Below are 27733 nucleotides of genomic sequence, written 5' to 3' on the forward strand. Positions count from 1 at the left end.
TCAGGTGTTCCATTTCCTCTCTGGAATCAGATGGAGTTATAAGCCCCATTATATGTTCCACATCCGAGGGAAAGGTGTGTACAAAGCAGCTGTGGGCCCATCCCTCTGGACCTGCCTTTGCCAACACAAAGTTCCTGCCATCTGCACATTAGCATGGACATTTGAGATAGAGAAGCCTTTGCCAAATCCCTCTGTTCATCCAAGAACCATTCACAACTCAGGGTTCAGGGTAGGCTATGCATATAGAGGTCTACAACCAAAAGGGTGCCCCTCTCAAATGTCCATGCTTGGATGGCAGGAGTTAGGCCACAGGCAAAGCAGTACAGACCTTTAGGCATAAAATTCAGGAGTAGAGGGGGGGAGGGCTGGCACACTCACTCCTGCACCCTCTACACAGTTCCCCCCCCCCCCCATGTTCAGCTGAACATCTGAATAGAGCTTTACTGTGCTTCTTGATCTTTTAACCTCTTCTGTGTTGCTTACAGTCATCCTGCTTTCTGCAGGAGAAATAAGAAAGAAGCAGATTGGACAGATCTGTATAGCTATATCCTGGTTTAACTTGAAAGTATTAGTCCCTCCATGGCAATTCTGCCCTTGGGTTTTTTCCACACACACCTTTGTAACCTAGAGTGGTACAGTACTAGAAACAAATTAAAGTTATCAACCTTTTGTGTTTAAGAACTTCAGAGTGCAGAAGAGGATGGCTGCAGTCCCAAACAAACTTATTAGGAATAAGCCCCATGGAACACAGTGGAACTTATTTCTGAGTAAAAATGCATAGGATTGTGCTGGCTATTTGGTTTTAGACTGAGCATGGGATATTATACTTTAATGAAATTCTACTTATTCTATGAGCTACTGCAGCTCATAAAAAATTGTGAGTGCCAATTCATCTTCGACATTGGTGGGGAGACCACTAATTTCCAACGTTTAAATTACTTTGTCAGCTTAAGCTCCTTTATGGAAACGAAGCTTAACTGCAGCATTATCTTTGATCTGTACAAAGAAATGTCTGAGAAGTTTGTTAAAGCTTTGATCTAGCAGTGATATATTCACCGGTCTAGATTTCTCTAAATGTGTCTTACTATAGATGTGTCTGAACCACTTACAGATGTAGGAATATCTGTGGAGTTAGAGTGATGGATCATTTTAAGACCTTATTGCTAATTGATAAATGAATCAATATTAAATATAGCATTGCCTTAGGAAGGATTTTTACAGATACTGTGCAGTTAAATTTTAATCCATGTAATTAAACTGCTCCAATTGCTGAAATAACAATGATTCCAAATACTTAGCCAGTTAATAGTTTAATACTGTTACCATTCATAAAAAATTAAAATAATTTACAAAGGAGTAAAGAGCAAGAATTTAGGTTAAATGTAATTCAGGCTATCTATTTCACTACAAAACAAAGCTGCTGATAATGTATGCAAGTAAATCAGCTCCTCTCCCTCTCTTTTCTTCCTAGGTGAAGAGTTAGAGTATGAATTTGATGCACAAGGAACTGGCACATGGCTCTGTAGGGTGAAGTATGTATGTATTCTATGTAATAATTTTGTATAGTTATGTCTTTCTGTAAGTCAGAGAGACAGAGAAAGCTGTTATGTCTTGTATATCTAGAATTGGTTTAGAGCAGTTAAATGGAAATGTAAGAATATTAATTCCAATCTCATTTATTGTCTACACCAGAGCTTTCCAAACTGTGTGCCGCCACATGTTAGTGTGTTGGCTGCAATGTGTAGGTGTATTGCACAAATGCACCCCAAGCTCCTTTTGGGCCTGGAAAGGGGTTAGTTTAACCTTTGGTTTGCTAGTAAAACTGACTTACTGTGTCACAAAATGATGCATGTCTAAAAAGTGCATCACCAACATGAAAAGTATGGAGAGCTCTGGTCTACACTGTATTCTTGTCAAATGATGAGTGGTGTCCAACATCAGTCATACCTAGAGTAGACCTATTGAAATGAATGGATTTAAGTGACTTAACTCAATGGATCTACTCTATGACTAATGTTGGAGGTTTGCCAAATGCCTGTTGATTGCAATAGCTCTTAGGTTGTCTCTGTACTGAGTGTGCTAGAATGGGGGAAATAACTCTGAAAGAAGTGAGTGCTTTGTCTTTCAAATAAGCATAGAAGGGATTTGTCATACTATTTGTACTAAAATATTTGATTGTGGTGATAGAGTTCAGGTGTCAACCCCACAAATACTCAAATGCCTTTTTTTCAAAGGTTCACTTGGTTGTATTGGGAAACAAGGATGGCAATAGTCACACAAGGGTTGGCTGAAGAGGTCCGTGCCCTCAACAGGAGTACCATTTCCAGTTCTGTGCACCATACTTAGAAAGGATGCAGGCAAATTGCAAAGGGCAGCAAAGGCGGTCAGTGGTGTAGAAAACAGATCCAATAAGAAAGGTGGATGGGGAAACCCAGCTACAACTAACTGTTTTATATATGCTATAAGCTGCCCAGCATGGCTGGGACAGGGTATAAATAATAAAATTATTATTGTTACTGTTATTAAGGAAAAGAGATGAGGCAATGAGATTTCAGTTGAAATTAATAGAAATTGTTACCTATTTTCCCGCGAGTGCTCAGTTGATTATATAGTCTGTAGTGTTTCCAAGGGGTTGCTCGAGCGTAAGCAAGCAAATATTTCCCTGCTTGGCTGCGAAGCCTTGTTTTTGCTGCCAAAATAAACCTGATCTGTCCGGAGCCCCACTCTCCCATGGCTGGCTCAATCGCTGGCAGAATCCGTCAGTGGGCGGTTCTTAAACTTTCCCCAGCAAAGCAGCTTCTTGACGCCCAGTCTGCGCCTCCCCTCTCTGCACGGATGCTTTCTGCGCAGGGAGGGCGTGGGTGGCGGAGGACCCCTCTCCTCCCCGCTTTTCCCAGGCACGGAGTCCTGGGACCGCCTCGCCACTTCCGACTCCTGCAGCTCCTCTCCACTGGAGGTGTGTTTACTCTCCTCCGTTGAAGAGGAACTGCTCCCCATGATCCCTGGAGGTTCTCTATAATCCATTCGGCTTTTCCTCTCTCCCTCCTGAACCGATGGCAGTTCCCTGACATAGTCTATATCCTATTTTACTATGGGAAGGTCTCCACCGGAACCTGCGTGCTTGGCCTTCTCAAGCTGAAAGTTTAAGGCCTAAAGCACTGAAACAGAATACGTCCAACTTTTGAAAATTCTCCATCCAGACCGAGACAAAATAAGTGGTCATGGGTGGAAGGCCGCCTCCAACTTCGATTCTAAACCTTGTATAATTAATGTTGAGATGTTTTATAACCAAAGAGGCCAAGGTTATTTGAAAGAACAGTTTTGAGCAGTACACAAGCTGACACTGAGCAGACATGTCAGGCCATTTGTTGATCTTTCCTTGAACTGTAACCTTCTGAATTCAATAGGCTGCCTATAGATGATGCTTCGGGGAAGCAACTTGTGGCAGAGGCGATTCATACAGGGAAGAAAAAGGAAGCAATGATCCAGTGTTCAGTGGAAGCCTGCAGGATACTGGATGCGAGGGGTGTGCTGCGGCAAGAGGCAGGTAGGTGGACTAGCCAGAGGCTCTGGCCACGCAGAATTCTTTTTGAAAATAGTCTTATTGACAAGAGCTTTGAAAGAATTTAAATCTGTAAAATGTGGTGTAACCCTAAGCATTTTTATCTTATTAACTTATTATACCTCTTACTATCGTGCTTGTATCTTGCTCACCTACAAGGATTGCTGGCATGCGCTGTTTGCATTTTATTTTCACAACTATTGGATGTGGTGACTTCACATCTTTGTGTCCATTTGCATACTTGCTTGTTTTTTGAAATGTGCATTAGATCACCTGTCACTAAATCAGAGGTACAGGTGTGTAACTGGCTTCAAGCTTTTCCAGTTTTCTTCATGTATTTTTGTCTTCATTCTTTCTTAGTATCCCGAAAAAGAAAAGCGAAGAATTGGGAAGAGGAAGACTTTTATGATAGTGATGATGACACATTCCTTGATCGGACAGGAGTTATTGAACAGAAACGTCTGAGCAGAATGAAGAAAGCAGGAAAGATCGATGAGAAGCCAGAAACCTTTGATTCATTGGTAGGAACAACTTCAGCCAGGGATTCATGGTAGTTAGTCAAAATTTGTGCCTGCTGCTGACCCTGTCCCTCTAGGCCAAGATACAGGGTATTGACTGATGTTACTGTTGAGTTTTGGAGGTTCACTGAGCATCTTCAGGGTTCAGAACAACTGCAGGGGCAAGCTTCCCCCCTCCACCTCAATTCTGAGCTGGTGGCAGGGAAGGTGGAGCTGAGAAATCAGAGGGTCATCTTGCTGTTTCTCTAATATCTCTTAAATCCCAGTGGAAGGCTACCTAGAGTCCCTACCAGACTCTGGAGTAGAGAAGACCTCATGCAGAGACTTGGAAGACAGCTTTTTGCTTTCTGGTTCTTTCCAAAGTTGGTGCAAAGTCTAATAGATTCCTCAGCATTTTCCCAGGCTCAGGAGAAGGGATGGTAGCCAACTCGACCACTGTTCACGCAGAATGACTTCCATGAGCACAGTGGCATTTGACCTCTCCCCTGCACTTACCTCAGATCTGCTCCAAAGGATATGGGGAATCCCCAGTGCAGATTTGGAGGAGTGCGAGGGTAAGTCCCATTGCACTTTCAGAAATCGTCTGGTGTGTACAGTGATTTAGTTGGATAGAACCCAAAGTATCTTGCCAGAATTTTTAAAATGCTGTCACCTGAATTATGCTCTCATAAATAATCATTGCTAAGAGTGCTGCTGCAGAGGAATATAAACCACTTTCCACTATCACGTTACTTGTCTGGTATCAAATTTCAGAGGGGTAGCCATGTTGGCATGTTCATTTGTCCAGAAAGAATCATTTTTTGGTCTTCTAAACTGAAATAACACAGAAGGAAAACACTTGATTCAGTGTGGCAAAAAAACTTAATAACGAGCCAGTGGCAGTTATTTAAAATGCTTTCATACCACTGTATAGCCAAAGATTTCTAGGCATTTTACGTAAGTTCTCTCTCTCTCTCTCTCTCTCTCTCTCACACACACACACACACACCCCAATTGCAGGTGGAAAAGTGACAAAAAGCGAAGTTAAAAGACTGAGTTAAAATTTTCAAGATATTTTGAATACCTGGTTAAATTTCTTTTAAAGGTTTTGCCTGACTTCCATAAGACAAGAAAGTTGCAGCCGGGTCAACCTCCCTTGGGAGAGCATTCCACAATTGGGTTGTTGCTACACTTCCTTGTATTTCTAGGCTTTTCACTTTGCCAGCATTTGGGAACCCAAAAGGTTGCTACATTTTTATTTTAAAGTTTTGTAAAGCTATTACAGATGCTCATCACTTTTCAATTGTCTCTCTCTGTAGAGTGTAAAATTAGCCGCAACTGAAAGAGAGCTCTCTGAGATAGCAGAGAAGCTGAAATCTTCAAAGACAAGTAAGGCCACATACTTTATTCAAATGTTGGGGTTGTCTGCGTGAGAATAAGGCATAATTAATTTGTAATATTAAGGGTATTTTGTTTCTGTCTTCCACAAATGAAAGACTAAGCCAAGTGTAACATCATGATTAAAATTATTTAAAATGCCTAATACTTGCCTTTCTAAAGAAGCTGATCAAGTTAAAACTCTCAAATTCAGTTCTGTGGAAAGCATGTTACATTTAGTGGAAGGAAAACAAATTTCATTCTGGGATAAGGAGTGGCATGATTTTTTCTGTATTTGTATTTCCTTTAGCACAAACGCATTCAGCAGCGCAAGATTCTTTGGACGAATTCATGACGGAAATAAAATCAGGATGTGCTTTAGACAGTGTGACACGTAGAAAGCTTCATTTGCGGACTTTTGAGCTGAGGAAAGAGCAGCAGCGATTGAAAGGATTGATTAAGATTGTTACACCGGCTTCATTGCCGGAGCTGAAATCCGAGTGAGTCTTCGTTTTATGGAGTGGTAATCATTTTATATTTTCCTTGTTGAGCTATAGTTCTCTGATGACTACCCAAATGTACATGCGGAGGAGTATGGAGATGGTGGGAGGCAGGTTTTGGCACTGGAACTTCCCAAAGAACTGGTTTCCAAGTCTATTTTGACGTACAACCCTGGTGAGCATTAATTGTGATTAATGGCAGTGCCAACACATAACCCTCAGTCCCCATGGATAACGGCAGGGGAGAAAGGAATTCTTGTTTGAGAAGGGAGCCTGCAATTCTCTTATCTGTCATTGTCTCTGCACGAGCCCAAGGCCACACCTTGAGGTTTGCAATGAGAAAGAACTTTTTAATGTGGAATCTCCACATGAGAGAGAGAAAGTGCACACAGCAATAGTTCTAGTGCTGGTCCTTCAGAATTTGATACTAAAGCTGTGTGTGTTTTACTTATTCTCTCCCCCCCCCCCCCAAATGTTCTGTAGGCTTGGGAGTCAAGATTCGGAAACTCAGAACAAACCCAAAAAGCTGACTTTACCCATGTTTGGTGCCATGAAAGGAGGAAGCAAATTCAGACTGAAAACTGGTACTGTGGGGGTAAGTAAAGAAAGCAAAAGCTATGGGTTGTATCAAAACGTGTCATTCAGCTGACAGTAAGGCTTCTTAGCAGAACGGGAAGGGAAGCCATTTTGACCATGTCCCATCTCCCCTGCTGCCCCCCAACATTTTTGAGTGTTGAGAGCAGGGGAGGGGGTCAGGGGAAATAGGAAATAGCTGGATATTGCTTCCCTCCCCATTTTGCTGATTTAATTTATTTATTTTGTCTAGTCAAAGCCATTGCAAAAGATAGGCTCTATTTAGAAGTTGGATCCATTAGGATGGGCATTCAAAGATAGTTGGATCACATCACTTCTGTGGGCACTAGGAGGAACTATTGTAGAAACAGTTCATCTTTGGGCTTACTTTGTGAGCCTGTTTATGTTTCTACAAATCTCAGTAAGTACTTAATAACTGCTGTTCAAAGGCACATTGCCTCATAGCATGGCATATTCTGTTCCATATATCAGTGGCAGATGATATAACAACTACATTCATGGCAATTTTTGTTTGCGCCACAGAAGTTGCCTGTCAAGCGTCCAGATATACCTGTAAACCTATTAAAGATGAAAGATGAGGGGCCAGAAGAGGAGGAGGAGGAGGAGGAGGAAGAAGAAGAAGAAATGAAAGCTGTAAATCAAGGAACACAAAACCCAATGACGCAGATGCCAGCACAAGAAACAGTTAGACAGCATAAACGGCCTACCAGTTCTTATGATTGCAGCAACAAGGAAATGGAATTTGTTCATAGAGGTTAGTCTAGTTCTGTTCCCCTTCATTTTGAGGCTCTTAAAAGCAGTAGCGGGGACTGTTGGAATGCTTGATATGTACCATATTTTTCGCTCTATAAGACGCACCAGACCATAAGACGCACCTAGTTTTTGGAGGAGGAAAACAAGAAAAAAAATATTCTGAATCTCAGAAGCCAGAACAACAAGAGGGATCGCTGCACAGCGAAAGCAGCGATCCCTCTTGCTGTTCTGGCTTCTGGGATAGCTTGCATTCGCTCCATAAGATGCACACACATTTCCCCTTACTTTTTAGGAGGGAAAAAGTGAGTCTTATAGAGCAAAAAATACAGTACTCCTGCCAACAACAGTTAGGTTCAGCTATGTTCATTTCCTTAAGTGCCTCTGAAAACCCTGCCCTGAATTCTTTTGAAGAAGTATGGACGTCAAGAGCTTAGTACAGAAGTGCACATTGATGGGGTAAATTTCTTCCTTTGGGCTAAATGGTCTTAAGGCCTTGGGATAAATTGTTCTAGAGAACCTGTGGGACACTCCTGTGGAGAGAGGAGTGTTGGGTGCAAGTCTTTCAGACCAGCTCCCTTCCTCCTCAGCTGGCCAGGAGCTAGCATTTGTATGCTAACCACTGCTGTTGGGACTGTCCCCTGTGACTTGCATCTAGTGCACATATCTGTGCGGCTGGTTGCAAAAATGGCTGCCCCCATTGCAACATTTCAGACCATTTCAGAGGTCTCTAGTGATGATAGAAACCATAGGCTGCTCTAATTAATCTCTCAAACAGTTCAAGTTGCTAATGGTATGTGTAGGCCAGGCTTCCTCAACCTCGGCCCTCCAGCTGTTTTGAGACTACAATTCCCATCGTCCCTGACTACTGCTCCTGCTAGCAAGGGATCATGGGAGTTGTAGGCCAAAAACATCTGGAGGGCCGAGTTTGATGAAGCCTGGTGTAGGCTATGAAGAACTCAGATTAGCATATTAGCAGCATTACTATTTTATAAGTGTTAGGTTCATTTTTAATAGGGATATTTTCCTTGCAAGGGTCTCTTTTTAAATTCAAAGTACCAAATTTCACAGGCATTTCCAAAGACCAGTGAAGCAACAGGAATAATTATTGCATAAATTTCAAGGTAAATTTTCTTAGGTAATGGGGATTTTAGGTTCAGTCTAGTGGGCACAGCACCTTCACACACCAAAATATAGTTATGAGGCTTTACAGAGCCCTTACGTTCCCGCCTTAATCCCTCACCCTTTGGGGAATGCACAGATCCTGCATAAGTTGATTTTGGGAGAAAGGATGAGAAACATGGACAGATCTTCCATTTTGCTTAATGGCCTGATACAGTGCCTGTGCTCAGAAGGTAGCAGGGTTGCTGTGGGTACTGTGTTTTTACTTGACTGGCTCAGACCTTCTGTGTTTGTGTGTAGCACAGTGTACCTGCTTTGATAGCTCAAAGCAAGTGAAGTAGCAGGACTCTATTTCTGATCCTCTGGCATTTTGCAGCCTCGTTGCTGTGTAAGCCTGCTTTTAGATAGATAGATATGAAAACTAATTTCATTGGATAAAAGCTATTATAGTATAGCATTGATCAGCTTTTTAAAAGAAATAAAGGCAGTTTAATTGTAAGCTGTCAGAATTTGTTAACATTTAATCTGTGTTCATTAAAGAATCTGGTTGGCTAAGTCTTTGGGGTTCCATTTTTCTTTTACAGGAGCTCAGCCACAATCAGAGCCTTTGAGCAAAGATACAGTGGCGCCGGAGTGCAGCTCCCCACTGAATAAATCACAGAAGAAGTCACAAGGTGAGCCAGGTGAGTACGAGAGAAAAATGGATGACAGCACTGGTAGATACAATCATATTCTGTTGGTTTGTACAGTTGGAGTGGGAAAATATATTTTAATACTTGGAACATCTTGCAATATAAGATAGCAGTTCCTTCAGCTTGTTTTCTGAACATCTAATCTGTTGTAACAAATAAAACCACAATGCTTAAATAAAATAATAATCCTGATGAGATACTTTCTTTTTGGCAAAATGCATAAAGAAATTATTTAAATGATCACTGTGTGAAGTTTCCTAGTGTGTTAAAAAAAGTTGAGAAAAAGGTTTTTTTTAATAGTAATCATATTTTTAAAGGATGAATACTTTTCATTGAAAAACAAGTAACAACAAAATTTAGAAGGATTAAAATGTATTAAATTTAAATAAGTAGGATGGATTTGTTAAAATTTGGAAAACTAATAAAAATTAATATATTTTAAAAGATTAGAAGGAGAATGGAGGAACAGCGCATTTGGAATGTCTCCTTTGTAGTGCTAGGCACATAACTAAAATATTCAAGATTTTCTGGAGAAAGGGGGGAAATAGCAAGCAATACTTGGTTTAATATAGCACTGCTACAGGTATCAAAATTGCTAACCTTTACTTTGTGAGATACACCCCAAAGGCAGTTTTGCTGTCCTGGCTCTGGCTTGTGTGCATTTTTTTGGTGGGGCCTAAGGAGCTGCGGTGCTTAATTTTAACAGCTCCCTGGCCATTTTTTTTTTTTAACATAGGGGATTTATTTGTCTGAAATTTGTTTTGAATAATTTCTCTAAATAGAGTTGGCAGCATTAATATAGTTTTTCTTATTTTTTTCCTAGCACCTGAGATATCTGCAGGAAAGTCCAAGAATAAGAAAACGAACATTGCAAATACGGTGAGTTGGAGGAACTAAAGCATATAAATATGATGAAGTGCACTGTAACATACTGCATTCCCTACCTGGTGCATTCACAGAATTGCTTGATGCCGGCATTTATGGGAGATGGTGTCCATAAGAGGATAAGGAAAAGATAAGACAGTGCTAGTGCTGTGTTCTCTGGCACCCGTGGAGTCCTCCTGACTTGGCAGAAGGAATTGCTGTCTTCTTGTGCACGGTGTCTGGTCCTTGTGTGGCATAAGTATTCAGGCTGCTAGTAGTGGGGTTGGGACACTGTTGCCTTCCTGTGCTATTGCTGGACGGGGGGGGCGGGTCAACCGCCAAGTCAAATGCAGCTTGGAGGACCGTTCTCTATTCTCACTGGCCATGTGCAGCAGCGGTTCAGTTCGTTGGTGAGGCCGTGATCGTATAGTGGTTAGTACTCTGCGTTGTGTCTCATGTCAGGCTGATAGATACTGTTCTAGTACAGGGACATCCAGCTGCAATCTCCCAGAATAAAAAGCTGACAGTGATCTACACTTTTGGGGGAGGGGGAATGAATTTGTTGACCTTTTTTTTTTAGGGGGGCAAGTCAGAGTTGTTGACTTTTTTGGGGGGGCAGGTCGAAATTGTTTAGCTTTTTGGGGGGAGGCACGTCAAAAAGTCTCTCACCAGAAGCTTTTGCGATCGTGTGAGAATGGAGGAGGCGGCGGGGCCAGATGTTCTCTTCCCCCCACGCGAAGGAAATAGAGCCCGCATTCAACCGCTAGCTGCTGGAGATCAACCAGTCAATCGCAGTCAACCGGTTGGACATCCCTGTGCTAGTATTACTGCTAGATAAGACACAGTTGTGAAAAGATATAGCTGCTGATTATTTTGGAATGGTAGCACAACTCAAGTTGCAGGAAGCTACGCCACTTAATTATAATGCAAATAATTTTGAGTTTTCTTAATACTAACCTGGCAGTGCTTTAACTTTCTCATCTAATAGAAATCATTGGCAGGGCATTGCCGCCAACAAAACTATATGCAGCCGGGCAACAACTGTTGTAGGGGGAGCCGGCTTGTCAATCCCAATTTGCAAGGCTGCAGTAATGCTTTTTATCTAGCAGCTTATACCTTCCAGTACTTTGTGCCAACAGTATCGTTCTGTTTTATTGTAAGTAACATTAGATTCTCCACTATAGCATCAAGTATAACCATATAATGTTTGTGTTTGTTAAACTCTTGTTTGTCTTTTGTCACAAACTATCCTCTTTAGAAAGTCTAAGAAAACCCTGTTTGCATAAAGAAAGTGGGGGAAATGGTTTCAAACTTAACACGTCATTATTTGGCCCAAATAGCCCTTCAAAGCAAATCTGTCTAAAGCAATGTGAAATCATGTTCTCAAGATATTCACACTAAGATATTTCCTCAAGTTTAATAATAATAATAAATTAATAATTTATTATTTATACCCTACCCATCTGGCTGGGTTTCCCCAGCCACTCTGGGCAAAATATTAAAATACATTAATTCATCAAATATTAAAAGCTAATTTATTATTCAAACAAGTGCTAGTCGAACCTTTTTAAAGGGGTGCATGAAGTTGTGCAGCCAAAAGAGGGAAGGGAAATGTTAGAATTACAAAGCATCTTTTTTAAATCTATTCTGCAGTCTCAACGCACTCTGTCCTCAGAATATCCAGAAGATGACCCAGACTACTGTGTGTGGATGCCACCTGAAGGTAATTTATAATTTTCGAAAATCATATTTGACCTGATCTATTTGAAGACAATTCAAAATAGGGGACTTGGGTTGCTGAGAAACGGAAGAGGGTGCATGAAGCTGTGCAGCTGAGCAGAAGGCAGCATAGAGACAGCCACTTGAAATGTCTTGTGTATGGAGTAGTCTAAATAATTTTGCACCACAGAGTCTCTAAATCTGCTCACCTTTGTCTTGCTGAAGTATGGGGCAAGCAGGACAACATCAGGACTAGTCCTGTACACTGATACTACAGCAAGACAAAGGTGAGCAGATTTAGAGACTCTGATACTACAGTTTCTTTGCTATCCTATGTAATGAGGGTGTGGAAGAGCAAGCACAAGCAAATAAAGGATCTAAGCTTGCTCTGTCTGAAGGAAGACTGACATTGGACCTTAGTTCTGCAGATCCCAGAACATTTCCAACTACGTTATTGCTGTTTCTCCCTGCCTGCCTTCCTACCATCCTACTCAGGTCATGCTTTTGCCCTTGGCCCAGCTTAGCCAAAGATAAAGGCAGCAGCGATCGCACCTGAGGTTTAGGGAGGACACAAGCATACAAAGGTATCCAGTGTGCAGACAGAGTACCCTGTGCAAATATGTGCTGCAAAGTTCTATCCCTAAGTCATGCTGATGTACCTGCTGGTGGTAGATGTTCCTCAGGCATAAAATGTCCTCCATCACAGCTTGAAGTACTGCTTTGGGGAAAACGGGGCGGGCGGGTGTGGAGGACCGCATGGTCCTGAATGTGGTAACTGTGCCCCTGGGAGTCATTTTGGACTCACAGCTGTCCATAGAGTCAGGTTAATTCTGTGTCCAGGGCGGCTGTCTACGAGCTCCATCTGTTACGCAGGCTGGGACCCTACCTGCCTGCAGACTGTCTCGCCAGAGTGGTGCATGCTCTAGTTATCTCCTGCTCTACGTGGGGCTACCTTTGAAGGTGACCCAGAAACTACAATTAATCCAGAATGCAGCAGCTAGACTGGTGACTGGGAGTGGCCACCGAGACCATATAACAACAGTCCTGAAAGACCTACATTGGCTCCCGGTACGTTTCCGAGCACAATTCAAAGTGTTGGTGCTGACCTTTAAAGCCCTAAATGGCCTCGGGCCAGTATAACTGAAGGAGTGTCTCCACCTCCATCATTCAGCCCGGACGCTGAGGTCCAGCACCGAGGGCCTTCTGACAGTTCCCTAACTGCGAGAAGTGAGGTTACAGGGAACCAGGCAGAGGGCCTTCTCGGTTGTGGCGCCCACCCTGTGGAACGCCCGCCCATCAGATGTCAAGGAAATAAACAACTATTTGACTTTTAGAAGACACCTGAAGGCAGCTTTGTTTAGGGAAGTTTTTAATGTTGATGTTTTGTTGCTTTTTTATTCTGTTGGAAGCTGCCTAGAGTGGCTGGGGAAACCCAGCCAAATGGGCAGGGTAATAATAATAATAATAATAATAATAATAATAATAATAATAAGTGCTTAGAATGACTTAAGAGTTCAGGTAGAATGGTAGGGGAGTTTGTATGTTCCAAGGTCTCCAACTGGAATGCATAGTTATCAAGAATGCTCATCCATCAATTGAAGTAAACAAATGCAACTTAGAATTTTCTTGCCCCAGATACCCTTGTTTGATACACTACCTACATATAATGTAGAGATTACTTAGGTGTACTTAAAAGTAGCAGTGCTGCTGAATTCCTCTGATTAGTCTTGTATTGTGAGCAGCCTCCATTCTAAGAGTTATTTTTTGAAATTTCTGCCTTTTGTAGAACAAGATTAAAAGCCAGCTTTATGAACATTGTATAAGCCCAAATATTTTTGCATCCCTTGCAGTTCCTTACCTGCTTCCCACAGGTCCAGCCAACCATTTCACTCCCTTTTTTGGCTTTGGAAATGTCCTTTTGCTTCTCACATACTTGCTCCGTGTCCCCATGAATATTCCTACACCTTTAGTTACTTCCAACCTCTGCAGAATAATGTAAAAAAACAAAAACAAACCATCTACCATTAGTGGAGGTCACACCTGGGTGATGTCTAATATAAGTCCCTGTCTCCCTTTCCTTGAAATGGACATTGACCTGTTGCATAACCAAAATATTGCACCTCTACTGAACCCCATGTCAGGAAAGTTTTACACTGCTTGTGATTAACTTAACACGCTGCCAAGTATGTAGGGTCTAGGTGACTGTGACTTGTCGACTATTTCTGTTTCTCTGTATATTGTTTTCACTCCTGGGCACAAGAGAGTTTTTTGAAAAGGGAAAAAGAAACACTCTAATCTTCCTCTTTTGATGCAGGTCAAAGTGGTGATGGTAGAACTCATCTGAATGCAAAATACGGCTATTAAACTTCAGGTGTTGGCTTTGAGAAGTGAAGGACTATAGTACCGCAATCACTACAGAGTAGAAGACTCCATTTACATGGCAAGCAACAAAATTGCTCATTGTGTTTAAATTCCTTTTAACGATTCCTGAGCCTTGCCACACATGCTTCTTCCCCCACTAAACGTGAATTTGTGTATATTGTGCATCAAAGTGTGTATATAGTAGTGAAAGCTATGTATTTACAAAGCAAACTTATCTATAACAAGGCTGGCTTTTTACAATAAAAACTAAGAATCCAAGTGCTTTTCTTTCCATTGCAAGTATTGGGGTGGGAAGAAAGAAATCATACACTGGAAAGATCTAGGCTCAAACTTCTGTTTAGCCAAGAAATTCACTACAGGACTGCTTTATTTATTATGGGTTTCCTATGCAGAAGGCAGTTAAGTGACGCTCATTTTGTTGTGTATGACAATCCTGCATATGTGTATTTTGTTACATGTACATAGCTGATTTTAGGAGGGTTTCTCCCTATTTATTCCAACATAGACCTCTGCTCCGCTTCCAGATTCACTCAAAAATACAATTGCGAACAGTAGCCTCCAGATGGAGCTGCTCAAAGCCAAGCTATGTTTAGTTTTATTCTCCCTTTTATAACTTTGGTGCTGGGTTTCTGTGAAGGCTCTCCCTTTCGCCTCTCATCACCAAGTGAAATGCGAACACATTCATATAATATAACTTTATTATATCCACAACCTCAAAGGAAGAAATGCCTTCATCATTAGAAGTTTAGACAATTTCAGTCCTACTGTTTACCATTTATAAAATGCTTTTTCTTGTTCAGAAGTATATAATTTTCGTATAGTCCACTTTATACATGCATGCATCTATGGTCTTTTTAATTTCTAGTTGCCTAGGAAATGCACTCTTTTTTGTAGAGCTCTTGCGTTTCCCCTAGGGAAAGACTGTAAGTTGAGAGTGTGTTGCTCAGAAAGAGTATATGCCTTTCTATATAATGTATAATGTCACAGCTTCAATCTTCAGCACATCTAGTAAAATAATAATATTGATAACCTGGGTGTAGGAGGGATGAGGAAGATATCTGTATGTTTAGGGGTACTCTCATTTTCCTACTCATATTGAAATACTGCCCCTCAATGAGGCCAAACTTAGATTCACAAAATGTTTAGGGGTATGCGTACCCCCAGAAAAAAAAGCATTGTGTGACATATGAGTGACTGTGAAAGATGCCTTATCAGTTCTTAAAGGTATAATCTTGGTACTGTTAGCATTTGGAACTGAGCTGAAGGGAGTTTTCACAAATACATATTTGTCCATCCCCAACTAACCAGTCCAAAGCAGTTAAGATTTACAAGATCACTTGCACAGTTTATAGTAACATGCTTCAACCACCTTAAATGGTAAATACATATCACATGACCTTGACCAACCCATATATTGGCAGCAGTGCATCTGAATTTTGCACAATATTGGGAATTCCATGTGGTCAGAAATCTTAAGTTAAAAGAACATTCAAAATACGTTGCTTTAGCTTTCCCTCCCCAGTTCCAGTCAAAGCACGGTACGAACATGGCTCACAGAAGATACTCTAGCACTGGTTTAGCGGATTAGACACCCATAGTATTGAAGCAGTTACAATGTGCAGGTGTGATTTGGTGAGGGGAAACTGGCTTCAGGTGAAGCATGTCCTCTCGGCCCAATTCTTTAAGTTAGAAGTGAGACAATTGCAGCAATCCAGACATTGGGCTCCAACTCCCATCTGACCCAGCCAGCATGACCAATTGCCAGTCTGGACAGGAGTTGTAGTTCATCATTTGGAAGGCCAAAGATTCCCCACTTCTGCACTAAGTGAATATCAGACACTGTCTTTTCGGTGCCTACTGAAGACCCTGTCCTTTCAATAAACCTTGTAAGTTGAGATCTTTGCCTGCCTTTGTCTGTATTGGAATTGTTCTTGAGAAGTTTGATTACTTCTTGTGTGCTGCCCTGGACTCATTTGGGAGGAAGGGTGGGATGCAAATGTAATGACTAAACAACACATCCCTTTCCTGGGTGGACTAGCATTCTGTTATGCTCCTGCTTCTCTTACACAACAGGGGCTGCCAGATATCTTTGTCTTTCTGCCTTCTTTGAGCTCTGCTTCAGCTAACTCGCCCACTTCCAGGCCACAATTGTAGCCGGAAGCTGTGTAACGAGAGCACAGAGTTAAATGAAAAGGAGACGGAGCTCCTGGTCGCCTATAGCTCAACTCTGCACAATATTACTCAGCAACCTCATCCATCAGGAAGGAAATGGAAGCCACCTGGAGCCCCACACTAAAGGAGGAGGAGGAGAAAAAGTTAGTGGCTGAACATTAACATGGGGTAAGAGGACCAGGACTGAGATTAATCCAGACAGCAGTGTCCCGGGGTCAAATAATACCCACTGATCATTCCAGACTTGGTTTATTTAATTATTTATAAAATACTATCCCGTACCAAAGATGATAGATTAGAACTTGCTTTTGGAAAGGTCCTTTTAAAGAGTACTAGGGAAATTCATGTTTAGGAAAGAAGATACTTGTCGCGAGCCAGAAGGGTTGGATCATTAAAAGCAGAGCAAGCAGGAACAGACAAATGTAGCAGACCCCTTTATTTGTGAAGGTACTTAAGTCAATAATGTGTAATCTTGCCTGTTAGTGGCAAATTGCCATTCAGACACTTTTCAGGCCTATTGATACTCTGCTGTAAGTAAAATGGTACTTTGCTGTCCGTACTAACTGCTACCCATTAAACTCAGATCACATGGGCTTTGTTTGTCCTTTTGCATACAAACTTCTGAAATCTTCTGAAACTTAAAAGTGTGTGTTTCATAGCTCTGCTTTTCCCTCCCATGTGAGTGGGTGGGAAGCTGTTATTTCAGAACCCTTTAAACAACCAGTGTGAATTTCACCCTCATAAATTTTCATCTCCCTCTGTTAATAAAATAAGCATATATTTTTCTTAAAAACAATTTGGCTTTACTGCTTTGACCTTTCCACAAACCATGCAGGATTTATCGTTGACTCAAAACACATCTCCCCAACCCAGAAGGGAAGCTAACTTCTAAAATGCTGTTTTTGTAAGGCTAGGTTTGGAAATGTCAAGTGGGCAACCAAATAGCATGAATCATAGGAACCAGTTCAGCAGGCAGAGAGCAATGTGTGTGCAATTAACACTAAAAGAGGTAGAATTTCATTGTATACTGAACAAATCCTTTTATCAGCTGGCATCTGATCTTCAGTTTAGCTTAGTGTTATTAGGCTTTTATATGTCTGAGTTTAATTCTGCCCTTCCTGTTAAAACTCTGTTGTTCAAAGTATGAAACATATTTCCTACAGCAGTGTGAAGGGCAGCTAGGAGAAGCATGAGCTCATGTCTGACAAGCAACCCTGCCCTCCTGAAGCTCATGTTTGGTGTAAGTCTTGATAGGCTAGTTCTATCTTCTCTTGTCCAAATAGAAAGGGCTGCATGCATTTCCATCTTTACAGACTGATGGACTAGTTCAGCAATTCCCTGTATGCTAAGGGTATATCCCCTCTCCCCATCAAAGTCACACTTGTGAAACAGTGAAGCACCATAATTGACCCAAACAACTCCTTTTCCTAAAATAAAAATTTGGTACAAAACTACAAAAATAAATAACAACAATGGAGAGAAAATAATTATCCATAATGTAATCAAGTTCAAAGTTGTATGAAAAGTTCATCAATTGACCTTCATTCAACCCAGAATTGTTGTTGTTGTTGTTTAGTCGTTTAGTCGTGTCCGACTCTTCGTGACCCCATGGACCAGAGCACGCCAGCCACTTCTGTCTTCCACTGTCTCCCGCAGTTTGGTCAGACTCATGTTTGTAGCTTCGAGAACACTGTCCAACCATCTCGTCCTCTGTCGTCCCCTTCTCCTTGTGCCCTCAATCTTTCCCAACATCAGGGTCTTTTCCAGGGAGTCTTCTCTTCTCATGAGGTGGCCAAAGTATTGGAGCCTCAGCTTCACGATCTGTCCTTCCAGTGAGCACTCAGGGCTAATTTTCTTAAGAATGGATGCGTTTGATCAGCCACAGTTCTCTGTATGTGACCAGAGGATTTCTAGCATTCCCTTCTTCAGCAGTGTATATAATAAAGGTAAAACAGGGGTGGTGCTGTGGTCTAAACCACTGAGCCTCTTGGGCTTGTCGACGGGGTGAGCTCCTGTTGCTCTGCCCCAGCTCCTTCCAACCTAGCAGTTCAAAAGCATGCCAGTGCAAGTAGATAAATAAGTACCGTAGTGGGAATGTAAACGGCGTTTCTGTGCTCTTTGGCACTCGTTGCGCCAGAAGCAGTTTAGTCATGCTGGCCACATGACCCAGAAAGCTGTCTGTGGACAAACGCCGGCTCCTTCTGCCTGAAAGCAAGATGAGCACTGATTCCCATAGTCGCCTTTGACTAGACTTAACCGTCCAGGGGTCCTTTACCTTTTTTATAATAAAGGTATGTCACGAATCCTGGAAATCCAGGAATTTGTCTGATTCAGATCCTTTCTTTAGTGCATTGATTCTGTGTGTTCGCTTTTCCATCAGTTCTAGATTCCAAACCTCATGATACCAGCAATGGAAGAGACTGACTGCAGGAGATCTTCAGTTCTTGGTGATCCCAAGTCATGGAGCAACAAAAAGAAAGGCTGCAAGATCTTTATAAATTACTGATTTAGGCTGCCCATCAAAGATGAGCAGCAGTGCCATCTGTGGGTCAGAGAGTAGGAGTTGGCAGGTCATTTTATCGATTTCTTGGGAGACATCCATCCAAAATGAAGACGTATCTTCATGCAACCACCACATGGGGAAAAATGGTCCCACTCCCCACAGTCCCTCCAGCATCATAGTGAGAGCGTATTATTTTTTCTGTGGCGGGCAAGGAGATTGAGGTGATGGCAGTACTTCTTGATAAGGGTGGCTGTTCTTCAATTAATAAAAAAGCAACAGTAGATCTGTGCAGAAGAAAGACTGTGACTTGACAAACACAAACAGCTGCTGTGTTGAAGCAACAATCCATAGGATCAAATATATGGAGCCCAAGTTGTCCTCCCATGCAGAATCTGACACCTGGCCACTCCAGAGCAACCGTTGATGCTACTTCATCTGTATCCCAGATCATGTGTGGTTCTGCTGATGAACTGCACAAAGAACTTTTCCAGCAGAAAGCTAATGGTGGCATATGGCATCCTGTTGGTTAACCCTGTAGCTAGCGGTCCCAGTGCAACTGTGTAGAGGGAATATATGGGCCTGAACTGGATACCTTTGCATGCATTCTGCAAGCAGAGTGGCCTGCTTTTGTTACTACAGCACAGATGAAACTGATTGTCCCTGAAGTAGCTAAAGTCATTTCACAAGGATCAGGGTGCCAAGCTATGGGCTGAAAAATGAGCCGTTAGAGACCGCAGGATAGGACTGCCATATGTCTGGATTTTCCCAGACATTACTGGTATTTCAAAGGCAGAATTGATGGCTGGGGGGAATTTCCAAAAGGCAGCACTTTGTCCTGGATCTTAGGCAAGTCAATCAAAAAATCACGATTGCTCAACAACTTTCGGTTTTTCCTTTATAAAGTTCAACACGTGGCTTGCTTCTCTTAGGAGAGCACGTTCCTGCTACCTCGAGATAATCTGCCCTGTGTCTGAAGGCTGCCACAAATAAATAACCATGTCAATGTGACATGACAAGAAATTTTCAAAAGGCTGGTTTTAAAAAGGCATGAATTACAAAGCCAATGATTCGCACAGGGTATTTATATCTGGATTCTGAACATGCTTACTGAGAATAAGTTCCATGGATTCCAAAAGAGCAAAGAGCCGTCTACCAGAAGCACACAGTGTCCCACTGGTTTGTGCAAAATACCTTCATGAAGCAGTGAAGTCTGAGTAAGGGAAAGAATTTAGAGTTTGTTGAGAGAGTGAGAAGTGGCAGTTGGGCAGTTAAGGAGACAGTTGAGGATAGGCGTTGCAGAAAGGAAAACCTGGTGAGCCAGGAATGTGGGGGTTTTCCTCATAAATGAATTTAATGAGAAATAAATAATGGGTTTGTATAGCTGATGAATAGAAGGGATGCAAGTTACCTCTGCGAGAACTGGATGACCAGTTGATGGAAAAGACTAGTAGGCAACATCCTGTCAAGCTGTGGATATAAATTTCATCTGACTGCTAATTTCCTGGGCTTTGAGATCTTTGGTAGAGAAAACCAAAAAGAGAAGCTGAGACTTAGAATGTCTGTATAATACTGGGTTGTGGGAAACTTCGTTGTAAACTTACACTGCAGGGTCTGTTATTTTTCACGATGGAGAGATGGATATCAAATTTTGCATCCAAAATGGCAGAATTTTGCAGCATGTGTATCTTGCACGTTTGTAAGCCTAGGAAACCTATTTAACTCTCATGTTAAATCCTGCAGAGAGCTCTCCAAGGTCTCAGGCAGAGGAGGGATTTATTAGTCCTCCTGGCCCGAGACCCTTTTCACTGGGATGGCAGGGCTAGAACCGGAAAACTTCTCCCATGCAAAACATGAGCTCTTCCTCTACCACTGAGACCTTCCCCATATGTTAACCCTTCATCATCTGTTTTGTTGCTGTTGTCCAATTAGAAAGAGACAAGTCATAAGGGATGATACTGAGCCCCTCGACCACAAACCCTCACAGCTAGAAATCCTAACCATCCATTCCTGTCTACACTGAGATTTATTTCTTACAGATCACTGCCCGTTCTCTGTTGGCGCACTGTTTAGGGATTCCTGGCCTGGCAAGAAGCTTATTTGGCCAGCAACTGGGACAGAAATAGGGCACTGAACATTTCCTGCCAATCAGGGGAGCAATGAAGGAATCCTGAGTCCTCCATGTCAGCCCAGTGTCAAGTTCAGAATGTGTTAAAGAAAGGGGAAATTCAGTAGGCTTCTACAACAAGCAGAAGCTGTTGGAGCTGCAAGACTGTTAGCATTTTGCAAAAGCCCCAAAAGGAGTAGCTTGTAAACCAGCTGGTTCCACAACATAACACTCATAGACAAGATGAACAAAATCTCTTCTGGTGGGCCTATAAAGTACTTAGGACTCAGCTATACAGCTGCAAATAAAACGTTTTAAATGTGTTGGAAAGTGTGACACTAGATGGCGATAGTGAGCTATGCCAAATTCAATGTATTTTTCAAAAAAATATATTCCTTAAAAAAGCATTTTCACAGCGTTTTTAATATGTGTGCAGATTCCATCTTAGAATCTACTCTGTGTCAAAGTTTTCAGGTTTATCGTACTCAGGCAAACATATTCCTTTCATAGTCTTTTTGCCCATACTCCTTGCCAGAATAGATACACTGTTTTGGATTGAAAGCTTGAACCTTTTAAGCCTCTAATCACTCCTTAGGTGTGTAAACAAATGCAGAGGTTGGAACAAGGTCAGTGGGGTTGTTGGGAATCTCTGAACAGACCCAAATAAAACCCGCTAATCAAGGAATAAAAATAAAGATGGTCAAGGTAGCAATCGGGGCATATTGCTCCAAGCGTATTTGCTGTTTCTCTATCCCACTCCTGCCCACTTAGCACACAATGGCTAAGATGATACACAAGGTGTACAAGAAGAAGGGTTGGGGAGGGAGTTAATTTCATGCAATCAAAGGTCAGGCAGAGTAGAAATGAAGGGAGTTTGAGGAGGCAAGAGATAAAGGCAATAGCAAGTCCCCCTTTAGATGTGGGGGGAGATGGGACAAGAGAGTTTTGCTGATTAAGAAACCATAACAGTTTGTAACGATCTCCAGCTGCAGGAATGAAAGGGCTGCTCTGGGATTCATTAATATGAGGAAAGGCCTCCAGTCCTTTCACGGAAAGCACAGACAAATGCGGAGATCAATTAAAAACCGGGGAGAGGGCACAAGCAGAGGAGATTATTTTAACATATGGCCTGTGTGAAATACATTCTTTGGAACAATGGCTGGCCCCATCTGACAGCACATGCTCATCGTCTAAGCCTTCTCCACGCCCTGGTTGCTATGTCAGAGGCCAGGTTCTTAGAGAGGTAGCAAACCTGTGTTGTACTGCTCCAAACTCTACACGTGTAACTGAACAATAGAGCCTCCAATCTGCCAGTATTTTGTGAGAGGGGTTCAAGAGCATACCAGAAGTTTTGATTTGCACGATTGGAGTCGATTATGAAGGAACATTCCCTTCTCTGAATCGCCCCCCCCCCTGCAGTCTGATGTGGTACAGTCCAGACACAGGTTTTGCTGCCGCAGAAAGAGCCACTTGCTCCCAAACAGGGGAGCTCATGAGTGAAGATCCATGTCAGTGGCCTTGCTCTCAGTGCTATCTAGAGATATTTGGCAAGTTCTGATCTACCTGTAGTTCCTGATCTACCTTTTCCTCACTCCTGATCTGAGGGGACTGAATTTGAAGTCCAGTCTCAGCCATGAAGTTCACTAGGTAGTCATCACGGTGTCCTGTTGCTCCAGAAGCGGCTTAGTCATGCTGGCCACATGACCCGGAAAGCTGTCTGTGGACAAACACCGGCTCCCTCGGCCTGAAAGCGAGATGAGCACCACAACCCCATAGTTGCCTTTGACTGGACTTAACCATTCAGAGGTCATTTACCTTTTATTCTCAAATTAATCTACCTTAAAGATGTTGTGAGAATAAAATTGAATGGTCCCACATATGCTACCCAAAAACTCCTTTCAGGAACTATAGGATACAGATGTGTTGACTGAATTTCTGATGTCAGCTTAGATGGTGTGGTTCAAGCTTATGAAAGTTCCGGATTGTCTCCATGCCTGTAAGGTTTGCATGCATACAATTCAACAAAAGCCCCCCAAGGTTTGAAAGGTAGGGCTCAATAAGAGCTCAGAGGAGCCTTAACAAGAAAGATGAAGGTCTCATCTCAGCACTTTGAAAAGGGCCACATAATTCTTCGGGAACTCCCTTGTTGTCACTTGTACATTCAAGATGCCAAGTGAGTTCATCCGAAGACTTCCTGGAGCCTTGTAGCTGGGTTCAGAACCTCTGCCTGCAGGAATCCTGGCAGATCTCAAGATAGCCCCAAGAAGGGAATGTTAATGCAACTTTGACTGAAATATTTCAAAGGGGAGTTGGCTAAAGAAACATGTCTCCGCTAGGTTGCCTGGGTTTATCGTTTGCATCTCTCATATCTCTGGCCAGAGAGGAAGTTTCCTCTATTTTCTTCACAAACACATATAGCAGTGCCCAGTCTTCATCCAATTACAAGGCCCCTTACAGACTAAGGTTTATGAGTTGGATCCAGAATCACCCTTCAGTTTGCAGGAGGGACTGACTTCTAGCAGAGGAAGGGGGAGATTATTTTTATTTTACTGATTCCCCTTTCTCCTTGGGCTGCTTCCCATGTTGCTCAAGAGGGTTCCTCCAACTCTCTGGAGGAACTTTGCAGGGACCTGCAGAAGGAAGAAGCAATAGGCAAAAATCACCTCCTCTCCCTCCCTCTTTCCTCCATGAGGAACATCCCATGGGCAATTATCTAGGTATGGAATGGGGGGAGTTATTCTGAAGCCTGGGAAAGAAAAGCAATGAATCCAATTGTCTCCCGCTGCTGATGGAAAGCTCTGTGATCCACCAGAGACTTCCATAAGCACTAAGGGGGGGGGGGAGTGATGTTTGCCAAGTCCCTCCTTCTGCAGCCTCTTGCAGACCCAAAAAATCTGCTGCAGGCGGTGGTGAGATTCTTTGGAGCAGAATGGAAAGTGGTCATAACGGTATGTTTAAACTAAGCCTAAGATACATGAAGCCTGAAAGATGTAAGTACAGTGGTACCTCAGGTTAAGTACTTAATTCGTTCCGGGGGTCCGTACTTAACCTGAAACTGTTCTTAACCTGAAGCACCACTTTAGCTAATGGGGCCTCTTGCTGCCGCCGCGCCGCTGGAGCACGATTTCTGTTCTCATCCTGAAGCAAAGTTCTTAACCTGATGACTATTTCTGGGTTAGCGGAGTCTGTAACTTGAAGCGTATGTAACCTGAAGCATATGTAACCCGAGGTACTACTGTAATAGAACCAACACATCCTTGTGGTTATAACTAAATTGTAACTACTTTCAAGACAAGATAGGGAGATGAAGTTTGGCATGTTTTACTTATATATAGGTACACTGCTGATGGGATTGGTAGGTGGGAGATATAGAATGCCTGAATTTCTAAAGCAGGAAGTGGAAGAAGAATCCACGTTCTTCCTCTTCAAAGAAGAACACTGCTGGATCAGAGCCAAAACCCCATCTCGACTAGCATCCTTTTCTCACAGGGGCCAACCAGATGTCTGTGGGAAGCTTGCAAGCAAGACCTGAATGCAACTGCGCTCTCCCCTGCTGTGTTTTCCAGCAACTGGTGTTCAGAAGCATAGTACTTTGAAGGTGGATTATAACCATCATTACTGCTTTAGAAGGAAATGGTAAATATTTAGCAGCCATGCTGTGTGTTGTTTTAAACCAATACAATGGACGCTCGGTTTGCGAACATGATCCATGCGGGATGCACGTTCGCAACCTGCAGCGTTCACAACCCACATCTGCACACGCACGGGTTGCTATTTGGTGCTTCTGTGCATGCGCAAAGCACCATTTAGTGCTTCTGAGCATGCACGACCACCGAAACCCGTTCTGGTACTTCCAGGTTTCGGTGGTCCGTAACCCGAAAAAATGCAACCTGAAGCTTCTGTAACCTGAGGTATGACTGTATATGATTTTTATATTGCATACGTGTATTGATGGCTGATGTGTTTTGCTTTGTGTTTGTTGTCTGTGCTCCTTTGGAAGAAGTGTGCTCCATAAGTATACCAAATCAAAAAGTAGATTGTGGTTAGTAGCTGTCAATAGCCTTCTCCTCCATAAATCTCTTCTCATCCTGCATCTTAAAAGAACCCGTAGCAGAGGTTCCTCCAAAGAGCTCAAAGTCCAAGGAGGTGCTTTTGTCTGCACCAGACCATATGAGATATTAAAGGTCAAGAAGACCACTACTGTGAACTTTAAAGAATCAGTGATTATTTTTTTTAATGACCAGAGATCAGAGACAGTATCTGCTCTGCATGTGGGCCGTCTCAGGTTCAATCTTCAGCATCTCATGATAGAGGTTAAAGAGATCCAGCCTGAAAACCTAGAGAGCTGCTGCCAGCCAGTGTAGGCAATACTGACCAATGGTCTGATTCAGCTTCCTGTGTTCCACTGCATTCCATTGTCTGCCAGGTCTTGTTGAAAGCAGTTGTATTTTGTGCCTGTTGCAGTTCCTTTTGAAAAGCAGCTCTGCTTCCACTAATCCCATCTAGAGGACACCAAGGAATGTATCATGTTGGGCCATGCAGTGCGCTCTGGTTAACAAATGCCACTTGGGTATCCAGGAGCCCAAGTTTAGAAGCACTCGCCAATATTCTTGCTTCACATATTCCAAGGTTGATCCCAGGCTAAGCTCTGATGATCCGCAGGACTCAGATTAAAACCTGGGTGGAGTCCCTTTCAGCTGCAAAGAAATAAACCGCTTGGTGTACTTTTCAAAACTTGATCTTCTCAGTCTTTGGTCTTGGCTCCGGGTTTCAGTAGTTGTTGCTCCCTGAGCATTAAATAATACCAGGGCTTTATTAAAAGCATATTTGCCAAGGTTTTGCAGCAATTGGACACACATGCCTCCCCCACGTGGGAGCTCAGCCTTGATGAATATGGTTTCAATAAATGAGCAGCATTTCATTTACAAGCTATTACTGTGTTGTTAAATTTAAGATGAAAAAGAAACAAAGAATACCTCATTTGGAACGGTCATTCCACACGAAGCGATTACCTTGATAGAAATAGGAAGGTCGAGGCAGAGCAAGAAAGAGCAGTTGCAATGGAGAAGTGCACTTCTCAAACAAATCACTTTTGGTTTCACTGAACATCATTTTGACCCACACGGGAACCAGCGTAAGAAGCTGCAGAGTTGGAAGATCAATGTTTGTTAGCCAGGCCCTCCCCTCAAAGTGTTTATAAGGTAGAGTAGGGGAGACTCAAGGCTCTCCAGTATTGGATTTAAAATTAAATTCAAAAGGGATGCCAGCTATACTAAAAAGTGCATGACTATTTGCACAGTAGCAGAACATGTTGAAGGCTAGACCTCTTCACTCTCAATTTCTGCTGTCTCTCCCTCCCATACATGCACAATCACTCGGCTCAGCAATTCCCCCATTCAAAACTATGGAATGTTCCAAGGCACAGGAAACAAGATGGTGCAGCTGGTTACTGGTTCCTAGAAAATGAACTGCAACTCTTCATCTTATTGATCAGTCAGCCTTGACTACAATAGCAGTCTTTTTTGGCTGACCGTCCCACGGCTACATATGGATTTGTACTCAGAGAATGGGTTTGCAGGGATGGGAAACCTGTAGTCCTACAGCAGTTGCTAGACTGCAGCTTCCATCGTTCCTGGTATTAGCCATGATGACTGGGGCTGATGAGATTTGGAGTCCAACAACACCTGGAAGGCCACAGGTCCCCCAGCCCTGTGATATACAAGTACGGTCTCTTCCCCTCCACACCCAGCCATCATGCCCCTTTGTGACCTCATAGGTGGTCTGCTGTCAGGAATGAGCTAGCTCCTAGTGGAACTTTACAGCCAGCTGCAGAACAGAGAGGGTTAGATCTGACGCAGACTGAACAGCGGCCAGTGCCCAGTGCGACTTCCTCAGACACTGGAATGCCGGTTGCCAAGGGAATGACTGAGAGCGGGCTGGAACACAGCCAAAGCTCTCAGAAAGCTCCAACAGCCGTGAACAGACACCAAGACAGTTTTTCAGAACAGAGAGAGGCTAGAGCTGATCCAATAAGTCCGAAGAGTCAACGAATGGGAGGGCTGCTAGACAGGAAGCAAAACAAGAGACATAAGGGGCGACGGTTCAATATATTCTGTAGGAACCGGAAGCAGTCTTCAGAAGGGTCATCTTGAATGATAATGTCAGTGGCTTCGTTAGGGCTGCCCAAAGCTATCTGTTTGTTTTTGCAATAAATCCTCCTTTTTAATTACCTATGCTTACCGTGTTATCAAGCTGGGAACCTGGACTCCTGACATCTGCAGCCAAAGGTAATAGCTGGAAAGGCATCAGCACAGCTTTCAGGTTTCATCTGTTCATGAATATCCACCAGTTTCCTTTCAGACATCACAGTCATACATATGCATACACCATTCACAGTGACCACATTTGAAACCCACCCCCCACAAGCATATGCCAGCTAACATCCATGAAGAACACCAACATACATAATAAAAAAATCCTTCCAGTAGCAACATACATATTCACTGATAATTCACTCTCCATTCAGGCCTCGGCTTCAACCCACAAATACCCACCAGCTGATGTTGACCAGCTTCAGCCATTTTACATCCACAAATATCAGCCTGCTTCAGCCTTGTGGCATTCACTGATTTTCAAATACAAATTCCACCTACCAGCATCCAGCATCTTCCATCTTCCACTAGGTCCATCTCTAGATATCATCCAGCTTCTGACCATGGATATCAGCTGCATTCAGGCTGCAATCCCACAACCGGATGGTAGCCTCCATTCATCTGCGAATGGGCCTCCTACAGATGGAAGACTGGGCAATGCAGGATATCACAGCTGTTGCCCACTCTACATTGTTAGGGAAGAGGAAAAGGCCCTTTTATATCCACTCATCTGCCATTGCCTA

At 42.8% G+C, this 27733-nt stretch overlaps 1 protein-coding gene and 1 long non-coding RNA gene across 10 annotated transcripts in view; one reads left to right on the forward strand and one right to left on the reverse strand.

The window, feature by feature from the left end:
• SLC4A1AP (solute carrier family 4 member 1 adaptor protein) overlaps positions 1-14317 on the forward strand; it is an 18173-nt gene extending 3856 nt beyond the window's left edge. Inside the window, exons 4-14 of one of the 3 annotated variants that reach the window (XM_081000163.1) lie at positions 1472-1532; positions 3408-3547; positions 3923-4083; positions 5379-5448; positions 5747-5936; positions 6420-6531; positions 7053-7284; positions 8987-9085; positions 9918-9973; positions 11612-11681; positions 13992-14317. In XM_081000163.1, the coding sequence (XP_080856289.1) occupies positions 1472-1532; positions 3408-3547; positions 3923-4083; positions 5379-5448; positions 5747-5936; positions 6420-6531; positions 7053-7284; positions 8987-9085; positions 9918-9973; positions 11612-11681; positions 13992-14041 (1241 nt within the window). In that variant the 3' untranslated portion in view covers positions 14042-14317. The remainder of the gene's footprint in view (positions 1-1471; positions 1533-3407; positions 3548-3922; positions 4084-5378; positions 5449-5746; positions 5937-6419; positions 6532-7052; positions 7285-8986; positions 9086-9917; positions 9974-11611; positions 11682-13991) is intronic. The other 2 variants (XM_081000165.1, XM_081000164.1) reach the window with 2 other exon arrangements.
• On the reverse strand, positions 9109-27693 carry LOC308474213. Of its 7 annotated transcripts, none has more exons than XR_013984549.1 (5): positions 27492-27686; positions 27079-27132; positions 13536-13660; positions 10039-10788; positions 9109-9237 (listed from the first exon to the last, which is right to left on the reverse strand). It is a non-coding gene; the product is annotated as an uncharacterized lncRNA (long non-coding RNA). The 7 variants fall into 7 exon arrangements; XR_013984551.1 differs by lacking the exon at positions 9109-9237 and adding an exon at positions 25851-25980 and having other exon boundaries at positions 9987-10788; positions 27492-27690; XR_013984553.1 differs by lacking the exons at positions 9109-9237; positions 10039-10788 and adding exons at positions 12510-12629; positions 25851-25980 and having other exon boundaries at positions 27492-27690.
• Between the last annotated feature and the right edge of the window lie 40 nt (positions 27694-27733).

This window comes from Podarcis pityusensis (assembly GCF_964106645.2).
Source record: "Podarcis pityusensis genome assembly, chromosome: 3".
NCBI classification, from domain to species: domain Eukaryota; kingdom Metazoa; phylum Chordata; class Lepidosauria; order Squamata; family Lacertidae; genus Podarcis; species Podarcis pityusensis.